At 48.0% G+C, this 15802-nt stretch overlaps 1 protein-coding gene across 1 annotated transcript in view; it reads left to right on the forward strand.

Annotated features, from left to right (window-relative positions):
- LOC147233272 (dynein axonemal heavy chain 5-like) overlaps window positions 1-15802 on the forward strand; it is a 58142-nt gene that overhangs the window by 8843 nt on the left and 33497 nt on the right. The window contains exons 18-47 of the mRNA XM_086148521.1: window positions 195-285; window positions 833-978; window positions 1073-1376; window positions 1449-1636; window positions 2602-2695; window positions 2857-2972; window positions 3085-3161; window positions 3253-3377; window positions 3475-3710; window positions 3801-4019; window positions 4786-4848; window positions 5030-5268; window positions 5511-5658; window positions 5739-5831; window positions 6040-6239; window positions 7052-7205; window positions 7292-7455; window positions 7531-7687; window positions 8084-8296; window positions 9251-9475; window positions 9692-9864; window positions 11608-11678; window positions 11942-12049; window positions 12176-12363; window positions 12482-12676; window positions 13116-13250; window positions 13328-13435; window positions 14131-14284; window positions 14358-14504; window positions 15487-15728. Coding sequence (XP_086004647.1) covers window positions 195-285; window positions 833-978; window positions 1073-1376; window positions 1449-1636; window positions 2602-2695; window positions 2857-2972; window positions 3085-3161; window positions 3253-3377; window positions 3475-3710; window positions 3801-4019; window positions 4786-4848; window positions 5030-5268; window positions 5511-5658; window positions 5739-5831; window positions 6040-6239; window positions 7052-7205; window positions 7292-7455; window positions 7531-7687; window positions 8084-8296; window positions 9251-9475; window positions 9692-9864; window positions 11608-11678; window positions 11942-12049; window positions 12176-12363; window positions 12482-12676; window positions 13116-13250; window positions 13328-13435; window positions 14131-14284; window positions 14358-14504; window positions 15487-15728 — 4773 coding nt within the window. The remainder of the gene's footprint in view (window positions 1-194; window positions 286-832; window positions 979-1072; window positions 1377-1448; window positions 1637-2601; window positions 2696-2856; window positions 2973-3084; window positions 3162-3252; window positions 3378-3474; window positions 3711-3800; window positions 4020-4785; window positions 4849-5029; window positions 5269-5510; window positions 5659-5738; window positions 5832-6039; window positions 6240-7051; window positions 7206-7291; window positions 7456-7530; window positions 7688-8083; window positions 8297-9250; window positions 9476-9691; window positions 9865-11607; window positions 11679-11941; window positions 12050-12175; window positions 12364-12481; window positions 12677-13115; window positions 13251-13327; window positions 13436-14130; window positions 14285-14357; window positions 14505-15486; window positions 15729-15802) is intronic.

Genomic DNA, 15802 nt, shown 5'->3' on the forward strand with positions numbered 1-15802 from the left:
TAGGCTACGGCCGCAGTGCCACCAAGAGTACAGGATATAGTATATAGTACAAGTACAATGATAAATGAACGATTGAATTTCCAGGTAGTTTTTTCATGCAGATTTGGGTTTTGTTGTTATTTGTCATGTGAATTCGGAGATATATGTTTCACCGGACCCTCGTCTTCACCTTGTCGGTCATTTTACTTTGACAGCTGGACAAGGCCATTCAGCCGGGTTTGACCTCTCTTGACTGGACATCATGGAACCTCGACAAATACGTTCGCCGTGTCGACAAGGCCTTGGGTAAGAGATCCATATATTCAACACCGCCACATGACTTTGGCATACGGTATTTACTGTATTTACTCACTGCGTGCATTCTGAAATTAAGCCATAACCTCAGAAACTATTAAAAAAGTGAATCAAATAATATTCAAAAGATCTCTTAGAAATGATCCCCTCGTGTTTGATAATGATGAATTTCAAAAATAGATATATTTTACCATGAGGGCGTCACATTTCCCCTGAGGTACCTGTTTGGTGTCTGGAGTCTCGACGGTCCTCCTGAGTCTGCGTGGGGTTCCTCCGGGTTATTCGGGTTCCTCCCACAGCTCAAACACATGCAGGGAGTTCGGCGGAGATCCGAAACTGTCCAGACGTGTGAATGAGAGGGCGAATGGTTGTATGTCTTTATATGATATGTGAGGGTGTGAATAGCTATGTCTCTACATGTCAAGTGACAACCTTTGGTGTAAAGATGACATTTAATTTTAAGGGGTTCTGTGTGGGAGCGTCAAACCCGACGTTAACCCGTTGACCCCTTCTCTGCCCGTCTGTCCCGCCTCCCCAGCGGAACTTGAGCGCTTGATGACCAAAGTCAATGACTTGGTCGAGAAGCGGATCGACGCGGTGCTGCAGGACATCAGTAGGACCACGCTGTGCGTTCTGCCGGAAGACGAAACCGTTAATTGTGAAAAGTTGGTTCAGGCCACCAAGGTAAATCTTCACACAGTCACTCGGGGTTTTTTTTTTCAAAAGCCGCGACGCTCCGTGTCTTAACACCTCACCTTCGATCGACCCACGTGCGCAGGAGCTGTGCATCCGAAAATCCCAAAGTCTCCACAACAAGAGCTTACGGCTGGAGGAAGCTGCCAACGAAGTGATCAACATACTGCTGGATATCGACACGGGCCAGAAAGATGAAGACGGTACATCCTCGCCCACGATGAGGAAAAAGAAGAAGAAGGACCAGACGGAAGTGATGGAGGAGGAAGCTCAGGAGCTGCTGTCCTATTTCAACCACCGCAACGTGGATGCCCTGCTAAAGATGACGCGCAGCACCCTGGAGATGCTTCGTGGGCGATTCCACGCCACCTCTGGAGGCCACTTCCTGGGTATGGTCTTACCTTACGTGTTCAAATAGCTCCCCCTGGGTATGGAGCCGCTTATATTCCCTCCTTCTGCAGCCGAGAGCGATTCATCAATGGGAAATGGCCCGCAGGCCATCTTCAGGATCACTGTGACGCTTTCCATGCCGAACGTCACCATGGTTCCCACGCTGGAGGAGGTCCAGCAGGCGCTGAACCAGGTGGTAGATTGTGTGGTCAGCGTGAGCAAAGGGATCGCCAAGTGGAGCAAAGAGCGGATCTCTAAGGTAGGCTTTATCATTAAGATTATGACAGCTGGGGAATATAAATAAACAAATGACAGTATCGGTATATGTCATGATGCCACTGCGTGGAAAAATCTCATTTCAGCTGGGCTACATCATTTTATTAATCCTTTTGAATTTATTCTGGTGGTTCCTCCAGGTCACTTTCCCAGCAGATTTTCAGATAATTAAATGAAAATTGAATTGTAGCTTCCTTTACTTATTCTGAGCCATTTTCTTGCTAGATGTAGCAAAATGTTAGTGAGCTTTCAAGCCGTTTCTAATGGGTCTGGAGCTCATTTCCGGGGTCTTTTTTTTTTTTTAATTTTAATCTTTCAGATGCATTGTCTTTTTTTTCAATGTGCCACCAATTTACAAGCAATCGCACAATGACTTTTGAAAAGAGCAAACAAGAAGTTTGTCAATGAAACAACAGAATAGTATGAAAAAGTACCTTCACAAGACGATGCATGACAGAGTGCGTATCAAAAACTGATGATACTGGTTTTCTGGTTCACTGCTAGAAATTAAATAAGATAAGCTGGCTAGAAGATCAATGTTGGCCTAATTTGTAATTGCTAAAACACCGAATGTTAAGATGTCAGTGGGACTTGAAATAATGTTTGCAGATGACACTGTGATCTGTAAGTGAGTGTAAGGAGCAGGTGGAAGAACATCCAGAGAGGGGATGGTATGAACTGGAGGGGGGAGGAATGAAGGTTAGCTGCAGGAAGACAGAATGTGAGGAGAACAGTGAGGCTACAGGTGGAAGAAGAAGGTGGAGGATTTTAAGTATTCAGAGTCAATAGTCCAAAGCAACGGAGAGGGTGAATACAGAGGAGAAAATTAAATGGAGGTAGATAATTGGGGATAATGACCCCTGAATGGAGCAGCCTAAAGCAGAAGATGTGTTACTTAAAAGCTTGATCTTCAATCATATCAATTCTGATTTCTTTTATGTTCTTCAGAGAAAACTCAAAGAGCGAAGAGCCGCAGCTCTCAAGCAAGAAAGCTATGACAGTGAATCGGACGACGCAATGACAACGCAACGGCCCCTGGCTGGTAAGAGCGGTCGGACCGCCCGACGGTTTTGTTTTCTCATCACCGTTTCCAGCAAACGAACGGACCGATCGTCAGGTCCACCGCCTGATCGGGACGGGTAGCGGAGAAACGTACCCAGCACCTGTGAGAGTAACCGTCCTCTCAAACTCCACCCCATCTAGACGGCAACAACACGCAAACAGTCCAACCCAAGAACTACCACAAGAATATTTCAGAGAACAAGGACATCATCAAGCTGGTGTCGGCTCTCAGCACCTCCATCAGCTCCACCAAAAAGGTGACGTGACACTGATTCAAAAAGAGGAATTATGAATTTCTCAGGATTTATTCTGCTTTTGTCAATAAGATACATGCCGTAATAGTCTCATCTGTCAACAATGGCCGTGCAGGAAGTGATGCAGGCTCTGGACCGCTTCAGCCGGTACCACCATATCTGGAAAGTGAACCGCGCTGACGCCATGGAGAAGTACGCTCGCATAAAACCCGATGCCCGAATCCACACCCGCCTCCCGAAGGGTCCGTTCTGAAGGATAAGGCGGTTCGATTGTCTCCCGCAGGTTCATCCAGGAAGGCCCCCTGCTGTCCGATTTTGAGGGCCAGATCGTTTACTACCGAGACCTACAGCAGGACATTGACGCGGAGCCGGAGTTCATCACGGTCGGGGCTTTGGCTTTGTTCACAGGTGGGATCGTGATTTAACCCCCACGAACGATAGCGGTAAAGTTAATTTAAATCGCCAATCGTGACCGATAACAACAAATTCCCTGTGTCCACGGTAGCGGCCCTGAAGAAATCCCTCTCCAAGGAAACCAAGAATTGGATCATGGACTACGGCGTGAACTGCAACAAAAAGTATCACTCGGAGTTGGAGAAGATCCTGGCCTTCGGCGATGAGGTGATAAAGAAGCTGGACCGCGAGATCAAAGATCTGGACGACATTCGCATCGCCATGGCAGCTCTCAAGGAAATCAGGGAGCACCAGATCGCCATCGATTTCCAAGTTGGTCCGATCGAGGTAAATGAATGTTTTTCATGCGGTCGCCTTATTTAGATGGATGCTAATGAAATACATGAGATTGCAACATTTGTTGATTCCTCCAATCAGGAGTCCTACGCCATGCTGGAAAAATACGGCCTCCCGGTGGAGAAAGAGGAGTCCGACAAGGTGGCGATCCTGCGCCAGTCCTGGGAGACGCTGCTTTCCAAGAGCACGGAGGTGCAGAATGAGCTGGTGGAGGTGCAACCCAACTTCAGAGGGGAGCTGGTTAGCAACGTGGAGACGTTCAAGAGAGACTGCAACCAGTTCTATGACGACTACGATAAGGTAGAAAGTCCAAAACACAACGGACGATCGAATCGGATGCCAACGTTGTGCACCTTGTTGCGCTTCCTTCTTGTAAAGCTCTTATTTTGAGACAACTCCTGCCTTTTCTCTTAACAGTTTTACTTGTCATAAAAGTAGTTGGAAAGTATAATTGGTTAATTATCGAGAAATCACTCGATATTAGCAAGAACATGAGGTGAAAGTGATTCATGATTCATAAGGTGAGAAATTAAGTCTAACGATCAAGTCTATAGCGATAAATCAGCTAATTGTCTCCTGGAAATAACCTAGAAATGAATTACATTAAAAAGAAACGATTTGCAAAAGCTTCAGTCCAGCCAGGCTGGTTATGGATTAATAAGTTAAAGCACTTAAACGTTAGCAAGAAACCAATTTCTGTCTCGCGATTTCACTCACTCACCATTCATTTACGGATCGGAACAAACTGGAAATATGAAACTGTCGAAACAGTAGGGCTTTGTAAAGTCGGAAAAACTTTATATTTATATTTATATTTATACATAAAAAAATATACACTAACATTCAGAAGTCTCTTGATTAAATAGATAAAGGGAGAAGAGATTGGTTCTCTGGTTTTGGTTTCACAGTCCAAAAACATGCAGGAGGTTCACTGGAGACCCTGAATCACCCAGACGTGCAAATGAGAGGTTGAATGGTTCACGTGCATTAAAGAATGAACAGTAATGTTGTTATAATTCCTACTGGCACGTGCTCTTTCTGACCTCCGCCCCCCTGTCCTCTCAAGGATGGCCCGATGGTGGAGGGCTTGGCTCCTCAGGACGCCAGCGACAGACTCCTCGTGTTCCAGGTGAGTCAGACAAGAGCTCACCAGAACATTAAGTTTGACCATAAATCCAGCTTAAATAAGTTGCACATCCTTTAAATCTGATTTTCCCGGATGATCGGTAACTGCAAAAACGCTTGATGATGAAGTTGTTTCGTGGAAGCGTGTGTTGATCTGGGGCGTCTTCGCTTCTTTTCCCCTCCAGAAACAATTCGACAGCCTGTTCAAAAAGTTTGTCACCTACACGGATGGCGAGGAGCTTTTTGGGCTCGCCGTTACCCAGCACCCTCAGCTGCTAGAGATCAAGAAGCAGCTGAATTTGCTGCAGAAGCTGTACGGCCTTTACAACAGCGTCATAGAAACGGTCAACGGCTACAACGACATCCTCTGGGCCGACATCCAGATCGAGAAGATCAATAGCGAGCTGCTGGACTTCCAGGCGAGGTGAGACGTTTTATTTAGACGTGGAGCCACTTAAGGTGATGCGCTTTGAAACATTTCGACCCCGGTTCTGCTGAAGTCGGACAAAACGCCACTTACGGGAACAATAACGCACATCCGGGAAACCTGGAAGATATCTTGCTGACGTTGGCCCGCATCCATGCGTCGGTTTCCAGTCGATCCTCCTCAGACGCCAAAACATTTGCCCTTCGTCATCCCCTTTTTCGTCAACTCTGATCTCCAAGATGCCGCAAGCTGCCCCGTGGCCTGAAGGAGTGGCAGGCCTTCCTGGACCTGAGGCAGACCATTGAGGACTTCAACGAGTGCTGCCCCCTGCTGGAGCTCATGACCAACAAGGCCATGATGGCGCGCCACTGGAAGAGGATTACCGACGTCAGTACAAAGAAACGTCTTTTTTTTTTTTTTTTTTTTTCTCGCCGCCGCCGCCATCTCACCCTCCCCTCTGTGCGCAGGTGACCGGCCACCACTTTGAGATCGAGTCGGAGAGCTTCAAGCTCCGCAACATCACGGAAGCGCCTCTGCTCAAGTACAAGGAGGAGATCGAGGTGAGATGGGTCTTTGCTGATTTGAAAGCGGGACCATACCGCAGGAGGGCTTTTCCGCCAATGATTAATGTCCGTCAAAGATATTTATTCGGTTCTGTAAAACATAAATAAAGGTTTTGCTCCGATTAAATCTTCTTTTGCATCGAGAGCGCTTTTCCCCCCCCGTTTTCCATTTCACGCTCTGACGATTCCGACAATTCTGTCACAGGACATTTGCATCGGTGCGGTGAAGGAGCAGGACATCGACCAGAAGCTGCGGCAGGTGATCGCGGAGTGGGACACCAAGACTTTTACGTTTTCCATCTTTAAAAACCGCGGGGAGCTGCTGCTGAGGGGAGACAGCACATCAGAGATCATCAGCAACATGGAAGACAGCCTGATGGTTCTGGGATCTTTGATGAGCAACAGGTATCACCATGATTATTATGATTATTCCATGTCGTCTTACCATAGGGGACGACATGTTGGCGCCACGTCGGTTGCCATGTTCTCCACGTGTCTCCACGTTCTTCGCCTTCCGCTCGATGTCCAAACACATGCAGGAGGCTCGCTGGAGACCCCGAAATGTCAAGATGTGTGAATGAGAGGCTGAATGGGGCGATATCTTAATATGATGTGTGACCGAGTGAGTAAATAGTTGCATGTCTCTATGTGAGGTGTGAATGAAAGGGTGAATACCGTAATTTCCGGACTATTGAGCGCACCTCAATATAAGCCGCAACGGCTAGCTGATCGCTATCTCGGGCTTCCTCCTGCGCACTCAAACCGTCAGTCGTCTTTTTCGGTGTCAGAGTTGATCGGACTAAAAATTTCCCAGTCATTTCATCGGTCCGATGTGACGAGGATAAATGTTTTAGCGGCGTGAAGCTCGTTAGCCCCCCCCCCCCCCCCCCCCCAAAAAAGTCCATATATTAGCCGCATCGTTGTTTACGTGAAAAAAGTTGCGGCTTATCGTCCTAAAGTTGTGTGTGTGACTTTTGAATGAGGGAAAGAATTAATAGTTGTACATCTACATGGTATACAATATGGTATGTTGGCACTGAGGTTAGTTGCTGGACAACATCTTGTGTTGGATTTTCTTGTAGTTTGTAATTTCTCGTGGATGCTTCTGGAATTTAATGCTATGTTCTCTCCAAAGCTCATATTATGGTTGTGACTATCGGGACTTCAGCTCAGCCTCACTGCACATGCACTGCTGTGACCTTGAATTTCCCCCGCAGGTACAACGCGCCCTTCAAAGCCCAGATCCAGAAGTGGGTTCAAAATCTGTCCAACACCACTGACATCATAGAGAACTGGATGACCGTCCAGAACCTCTGGGTCTATCTAGAGGCGGTATTTGTTGGCGGAGACATCGCCAAGCAGCTGCCAAAGGTAACCCGCCGGCATCTGCCTGCATCACAAGATCTTCCGTGTATTAGACCTACATTTGTATTCCGCTGTGATATTTGCTCCTTCAGGAAGCAAAGCGCTTCTCCAACATCGACAAGTCATGGGTGAAGATCATGACTCGGGCCCACGAGAGGCCCAACGTGATCCACGCGTGTGTCGGAGATGAGATCATGGGCCAGCTGCTGCCTCACCTCCTGGACCAGCTGGAGATCTGCCAGAAATCACTCACAGGGTGAGTCAAATCCCAACGGGTAAGCAGCCATTCACTGAAGGAACATATGTTAGAAAACACTTCCACGTCCGACAGGTATCTCGAGAAGAAGCGGCTGCTGTTCCCCCGTTTCTTCTTCGTCTCGGACCCGGCGCTCCTGGAGATCCTGGGCCAGGCCTCGGACTCCCACACCATCCAGGCCCACCTCCTCAATGTCTTTGACAACATCAAATCCGTCCGCTTCCACGACAAGGTGAGTGACTTGATTATTGTCAGGAAACTCTCACCGGCCTCCGGTAGTTTTCCAGAATTCTGTGACGACTGCCTTTCGGACAAATTGGACTAACCTTTTTACTTGACGCAAAATATGAAAACCCCAAAATCCTGATCCCAAAGGAAGAAATTGACACTTGGACATCTTTCGGCGTTGCTTTTACGCTTTACACATTCACACGTGCACTCATACACCGATGAAAGTTAAGGTTTGGGTCAAAATGATCAATCCCTGACAGTAATCCTCAATGCATGCCGGCCAAATGCACTGCGGACAGCAAAATAAGAGTTTCATTGTACGGGGAAATACATTTCCACATAGTGCACATGACAATAAAATGCTTTGACTCTTGCATCTTGAATCTAATCAATGCAGGTCTACGATGAGATCCTGGCCGTGGCGTCCAGGGAAGGGGAGTCGGTGGATCTGGAGCATCCTGTCATCGCAGAAGGGAACGTGGAGCTTTGGCTCAACGCGCTGCTGAAGGAATCGGAGAGTTCCCTGCACTCTGTGATCCGTCGGGCCGCCCTGACCATCCAGGACACCGAATTCCAGCTGATCGAGTTCCTCAACACTTTCCCCGCTCAGGTAAATCCCCCAAGTGGAGACCCTCGTCTGGACAAAGTGTCACGCTCGTGGCAACGGGACGCCTTTCCCAGCCAGCCTGCCATTATCGTTTGCTGTAATTCCGTGGCAGTAATGTCATAATTTACTATTTTGCCTGACATTTGGCAGCATTTGACTCCTATTGGCAGCAGAAACTGTTACTTAGGAACAGAAGTAAACAGAGTGGAGCTTGAAGGCCGCGTCACGGCTCATCAAAAGCTTTCAGCCTCAATTTAGCAACGCAATTTTTTCATTTACGCTTTTTGTTAGTGGCTCAGTGCAGCATCAGGGCCGATGCGCTCCTTCATGCCACAGAAAGATGTCGATTTACTGCTCGATCTACGTTTCCATCCCCTCCTCCTGTCACAAGCCGTAGTTGGTGACAAGTGGCAGCAGGGTTTCTGGGCTCTCCTTTAGAGAAAGGGTGAGGGGCTCGGCCGTCTGGAAGAGGTTGCCGGTCCAGATGATGAGGCTCCAGGTCGCCTGAGTTGTCCCTAGCAAGTCCCAAGGAAGACCCAAGACATGCTGGAGGGACTTTGGGGTTCCCCTATAAGAGTTGCACCGAGTGTCTGGTTCTGCTTGCTTTGGCCCCTGCCCCCGAGATCCGACCCTGGAAAGAGGGCAGAAAATGGATGGGTTGTATTCTCTCCTTCGTCATCCAGCTATCGCACCGTTCAGGAGCCATTCTCCCATCCCCTCAGGAACTTCTTGCTCCATTACAGTTTCAAGCATTATCTACATTTGAGCACGTCCATTTTTTTTTCCAATGCCGAAACCTCAAAAGGGCTTCGATTTCCACGTTCTGACCCTGAAAATCAGCTCCGGCTCGCAGCCTTTTCACCCCCTCAGCGATTCTCCGAGCTCCCGGCTAATCTATCGGCGCCGTTTGACGCAATGAATTAATGTGATAACCAGCCTCGCCTGTCCCGGATGCAGGTGGGCTTGCTGGGTATCCAGATGATCTGGACGAGAGACTCAGAGGACGCCCTTACCGATGCCCGATATGATCGTCGCATCATGCCCAAAACCAACCAGCACTTCTTGGAGCTGCTCAACACGCTGATCGACATGACCACCAAGGACCTGAGTTCTGTGGAGAGGACCAAGTATGAGACGCTCATCACCATTCATGTCCACCAGAGGGACATATTTGATGACCTGGTGAGTTTGACGTGGAGCCTCAGTTGTGACATCGGGCACAGGAAAGAAAAAAGAAAGAATGCATCATTGAAAATGTCACCGTTTTTACCATCTTTTTCCATTTAACGCCATAAAATCATTTTAATTTTGACAAATTTGACTCCTAATGCCAGTCGATTCTCCCCGCCTCCCAATTATTTCTCTCTGCCCCCCTTTATCTTGCCGTCGTCCCACCAGTGCCGACTCCACATCAAGAACCCCACTGACTTCGAGTGGCTGAAGCAGTGCCGTTTCTACTTTAACGAAGACACTGACAACATGCTGATCAGCATCACGGACGTGGGCTTCATCTACCAGAATGAATTCTTGGGCTGCACCGAGAGGCTCGTCATCACACCGTTGACTGACAGGTAACTCGAGATGCTTTTCATGCGGAGAAGGTCTGAACCACACTCTTTGAAATCACCTACAGAAACCCAACATTCCCCCGGCAGCAGCAGCAATGACCTTTGACCTCTCAATGCGGGCGGCCTTCTGCCTCGACCGGTTGGGATAGAAAGAGAAAGAAAGAAGAGCAGCGAGATGGAAAGGAAGAGTGAGATAGAGACAGAAGGGGTGTGCAGGTCGGGAGGGACAGGAACCAATGAGCTACATCTACGAATACCAGTAGCGCTGACAGCTACATGCTAATGGCTGAAATCATACATTTAAAGCTTTAACCTTCTTAAAAGATGTAAAAATGGTGGACGCTGGGTGAGATGCCATAGTAGATCAAGCCACGCCCCCAGAAACCTGCAAAATGGGAGAGCCCTGGGACTCCGAATATATGAGGTTACTATCATGCCCCGACAAACGGCATGGCCGCATGGTTCAAATGGGGACAAAAGATCGAACCCTTTCTTGTGACTTAAGTGTTTTTTCTTAGTTGAACTGAGTCCAACTTATCACACAAATTATTTTCAACTCCAAGGCACTGCAGGCTACATTTCTTTATTCACTTACTCATCTACTTACTAGAACAATACTTCTTTATGGAAGTCTCGAGGAAAAAGGTCCTCCGGTGTTTGGAAGTCAGAGGTCACGTATTTATTTGTGTTTGTTTGAGTTGGCGAAGCGGCCAGCTGTGATCGACCGAAAAGGCTTCTCGCTTCGGCCGAGGTCCGTGCGGGGTCTGCTCGCAGTTTCATGTGATTTGAAAACAACGGAAGAAGAAAAGTGTTTTTTATGATTGAAATTATCTGACGCCGTGTCGGCGCTGCGTGTAAAACTCATTGTTGCGCTAATCCCTCCAGCTGACAGCAAGTCCACGCCCGTTTTTAGACACGCAAAACAGAAATGTTATAAAGGACGAGAGGGGGAAAGAAGAGGAGCGACATGAATAAATAGATGAGGAGAGACAGCAGCAGCCAGAAAGTCACCCACGGATTTCTGACAGCACCTCCGAATAGGTTGCAGTTTGCGGCTCTGATTGTCTGACTGTCGTGTTTTCCCACCTGGAACTCCAACTTTCCGGTTATAGATACGAGATAAATCGCACCCTTCACAATTTTCCATCCTTATTCTTGTTAGTGCTTTATGAGAACACAATTTAAGTCAGGCAAGTTGGAGAATGACACCTTCTGGTGCATGGTGGTGATGGACGGGACGTCTCCCTCATGCAGATGTTGAGGAATTTGATACCTCCTTCCACAACAGTACCCCACAGATTGACCACAGACACAGCTTTGCAGCTGCAGCCATGCAGTCAGAGCTGCATCCTGGGCTTGGAAGAAGAGCCCGGCAAAGAGGATCGACAGCTTTGTTGGAAGGGCTCTCAGGTCCATCGAGAACTTGAGATAACCCCTCTTTGTTATCAAAATTGATTTCCAAGAACGCACCCGCCGGCCTCCTGCATATCAGCGTTGCATTTGCTTTTGCATTTGATGGCTGTGGCACTTTCTCTGACTCCTTCTGCAACACCCCACTTTTGCTCTCTTCTTATTCAATCCAAGAGCAGGACTTATAGCATCTGGGGATCAACTTGGAACACCTGCCCTCGATACACAGTGACGACCTTGTGGAGCAGGAGCAAGTTAATGAAACTAAAGTTAGCCTTTTCTGCACATGTATGTATCATATCTGTGTGTGTGTGTGTGTGTGTGTGTGTGTGTTAGGTGCTACATTACCCTTGCCCAGGCTCTCTGTATGAGTATGGGTGGAGCCCCCGCGGGTCCTGCAGGAACAGGTGAGACTCGCCGAAGAGCAGCGCCTCGATATGTCTTTGAAACACAAATGCAAACGCTAATAATTCATCACATGAATATTCACCCGGAAGGCCCCCAGCCGGTTGCCGTCGTGATGAACATTGATATTGGCGGCTGATGCTGATTGGTCTCTCCTTTTAGTTGAATTATTAATCGAACGCCAGTGTCTTACAAGTGTTGTGTGACTTTCATGTGCATGTGGAAATTGGATTTGAATGTCAAATCCCTTGACATTTGATTTCAGGGAAGACAGAGACCACAAAGGATATGGGTCGCTGTCTCGGAAAGTACGTCGTGGTCTTCAACTGCTCCGACCAGATGGACTTCAGGGGCCTAGGGAGAATTTTCAAAGGTAAAAATTGTCAAGGGAGAGAAAGTGGTTGCGTTGATAATGCTAATGCTAATGCTGTCAGAGCCTGGAGAAGAAAAGGGTCTGGTTTAAGTCAAGAGAATCGCAGATGGTGTGTATGATTTTCAGGTTTGGCCCAGTCCGGCTCGTGGGGTTGCTTTGACGAGTTCAACCGCATCGACCTCCCGGTCCTGTCGGTGGCGGCCCAGCAGATCGCCATTGTGTTGAGTTGCAAGAAGGAACGCCGCAAGAATTTCATCTTTACTGATGGAGACAATGTGATCATGAACCCAGAGTTTGGGCTCTTCATCACGATGGTGAGAACCATAGCAGGGGTCCAGGGAGTGTCAAATCTAGATAAACCTCAGTTACTGGCCATTACTTTTTCCATGCCAATTCCAAAAAAAACTCTTTATACCCCTCCTGGATCAATAGAATCCAGGTTACGCAGGTCGACAGGAACTCCCTGAGAACCTGAAGATCAACTTCCGCACCGTGGCCATGATGGTTCCCGACCGCCAGATTATCATCAGGGTGAAGCTCGCCAGCTGCGGTTTCATAGACAACATGGAACTTGCCAGGAAGTTCTTCACTCTCTACAAGCTGTGCGAGGAGCAGCTGTCCAAGCAGGTAGGACCATCGAGGAAATCTCACATCTTGCAGGTTTCTGATTTCCATCGGTCAAATTCAACATTAAATCGTGCTTCCTCAGCATGGTGTCAAGAGGTTTAATTTTCCAAATAGGTTCGACACGACTGTTTAAAAACATTTATAACAGTATGAATCTTAAGCAGCGGTGTAGTGGTTCTCCTGGTCTTTGTGTGGGGTTCCTCTGGGTTCCTCCTACAGTCTAAAAACATGCAGGAGGTTTATTAAAAACCCTACATTGCCAAGACATGTGAATGAGTGAGTGTCTGTATGTGGTCCTGTGATCAACTGGTGACCGGCTCAGGTTGGGCCCTACGTCTCGCCCAATGACGGCTCGAATAGGTTCCACCATCCGTGTGACCCCCGAGAGCGAGATAATTACTGAATGGACGTATCTGACATTGTTGATGTAATTGTCCAGGTCCACTATGACTTCGGTCTCAGAAACATCCTTTCCGTGCTGAGAACACTAGGAGCCGCGAAGCGAGCCAATCCTGATGACACGGAATCCACCATTGTCATGAGGGTCCTCAGGGACATGAACCTCTCCAAGCTGGTCGGTCTGGACGACTGAATATCACATGTATTGAGAAAAGGAAGTATCTTTATGGATAAATTCTACTTGTTTGCTAGATTGATGAAGATGAGCCGCTCTTCCTGAGCCTGATCGAGGATCTCTTCCCCGGCATCGTTCTTGACAAAGCGGGCTACCCGGAGCTGGAGGCTTCCATTGACAAACAGGTGAGATAAAGCCTCTGTAGGTCTTAGCAGGAACGGAAACGGCCAAGAACCCCAGGCAGGATCGAAAACAGATGGTATGGATGGAGGTCAGATTGATAACTTAACCTACTGGCTTCACACTTAATGCTACAATGAGTTGATAAAAAAGTATAGTGCACAATTTGCCAGACTTTATGGCTAAACTTCATTTAGCGATGGAGTGAATGCCGCTCCTCTTTTTAAAATGATCAAACTGTCCCCAACCAGCTTTGAGTGACTCTTCCAATGCCGCCTCCGTTGATGTTCTCGCTCATGGGATCTCAAAATAAACAACTTCTCCATCTCTTCACGGACAAGTCCACAAGTACCTAATGGCTACCTAGCGGCGGGCGGCAAAATCCACCAAGCTCATAGATTGGAAAATTCGTAGATTGATGTGCTCATAAGTCAAGGTTCCACTGTATCGCACAAGGTCTCAAAGCGCACCAAATGACGTTCACCCATTCACCCACAAACCGATGGCAGCAGAGCCATGCGATGCACTAACCGGACCGCTGGGGGCAACTTGGGGTTCAGTGTTTTACCCAAGGACACTTCAGCACGAAGATAGTAGAACTCAGGGTCCAATCGACAACCTTCAGATCGGACGGACGCCCGTTCTGTCAAATTGAGCCACAGCAGCCCTGAAGCTTAATCTACTTCCGTTCTTTTTGCAGGTGGAGGAGGCAGGTCTGATCAGCCACCCGCCCTGGAAGCTGAAGCTCATCCAGTTGTTTGAGACTCAGAGGGTCCGTCACGGTATGATGGCCCTGGGGCCCAGCGGGGCCGGGAAGACCACCTGCATACATACACTGATGAAAGCTATGACAGGTAACACTTTGCAGAGATGCTCGCGCTGGAAGGGAAAGTTTTAGCTTGAACCTTGACATCAGTGTCTTCTCAGAGTGCGGGCGTCCGCACAGGGAGATGCGGATGAACCCAAAAGCCATCACAGCGCCTCAGATGTTCGGGCAGCTGGACGTGGCGACGAACGACTGGACGGATGGCATCTTCTCTACACTGTGGAGGAAGACACTGAGGGCAAAGAAAGGTCAGGAAATGTTGGACATACTTTCATCGAAATGTCTGGCTCTTCCTCTTTAGGCTGCTCCATTCAGGGGTCACCATGCCCAACGATATACCTCCATCTAACCTTCTCCTCTGCATCCTCTCCTCCCTGGTCTTTCTCTCGACGACTTGCCTCTCCTTTGTCCATGTCCAAACCATCAGTGTGACTTTATCTCCACAACGTATGGACTCATCCCTGATCCTCTCCATCCGCCTAACAATCAGAGAACCTTCCCATCCTCATCTCTGTTGCTTTCAGCTCCGTCTCCTGTCTTCTCCTCGGTGTCTCTAAACCGGACACCACAGCTGATCTCACCTCCCTCCTCGGCACCTTTCCTTTCACTCTATTTTATCTCCCGTCACACTTTCCTCCATCCATTCCAACCCGATTGCACACACATCTCTGTCACTTCTCCTCTGTTGCTCTGGACTGCTCCTCAATGTTTTGGCTAAAAAGTACAAGGGATTTTAAAACTGTAGCTGAGCAGAAGATGATCAGTAGAAGTGGCGAGGAGAATCGCTAGTCATCGGGCTTCTCTTTGGTCAGTCCTGTTTTCTTTTCGAGGAAGATTATCACGATATGGCACCCGACTGTAAGTTTGAGAAGTCTGAATTAACTGGTGACGTCCTCGTACTTGTAGTTCAGCATGACTCCTGCAGATGTTTTCTCCGCTTCTCTTAGCTGGCAAACATTTCATGGTGGATGCTAGATGATAAGGAGAACAAGAATAAGTATAAGAACAACTTTATTTATCCTGAAGGAAATTGTTGTGCCAGAGTTTCAAGTAAAACATAACAATAATAGATAATAGTAGGAAGGAGGGAGAATAAGAAATACGAATAAAATATAAAGTGTCAAAGTTAAGGCTATGAAGTGTTTTAAGGTCTTAGCTGAGCCTTCGTCCTCCTGCGTCAATGATAATTGAGAAAATCAACACCCGTGACGTAATTTCATTTTCTGTCAGGTGAGCATATCTGGATTGTCCTGGACGGCCCGGTCGACGCCATCTGGATCGAGAACCTCAACTCTGTCCTGGACGACAACAAAACCCTCACCCTGGCAAACGGAGACCGAATCCCCATGGCGCCCAACTGTAAGATCGTGTTTGAGCCACACAACATTGACAACGCCTCTCCGGCCACCGTCTCCCGCAACGGCATGGTGTTCATGAGCTCCTCGGTGCTGGACTGGAGCCCCATATTGGAGGTAATGGACCCAATTTGGTTCTCACAGTTCCTGGAATGCATGAATTCTTGTCATTTATTTGAGATGTTTGCAAA

This window comes from Fistularia commersonii, chromosome 6 (assembly GCF_037954325.1).
Source record: "Fistularia commersonii isolate RoL2024-O1a breed Wild chromosome 6, RoL_Fcom_v1.0, whole genome shotgun sequence".
NCBI lineage: Eukaryota > Metazoa > Chordata > Actinopteri > Syngnathiformes > Fistulariidae > Fistularia > Fistularia commersonii.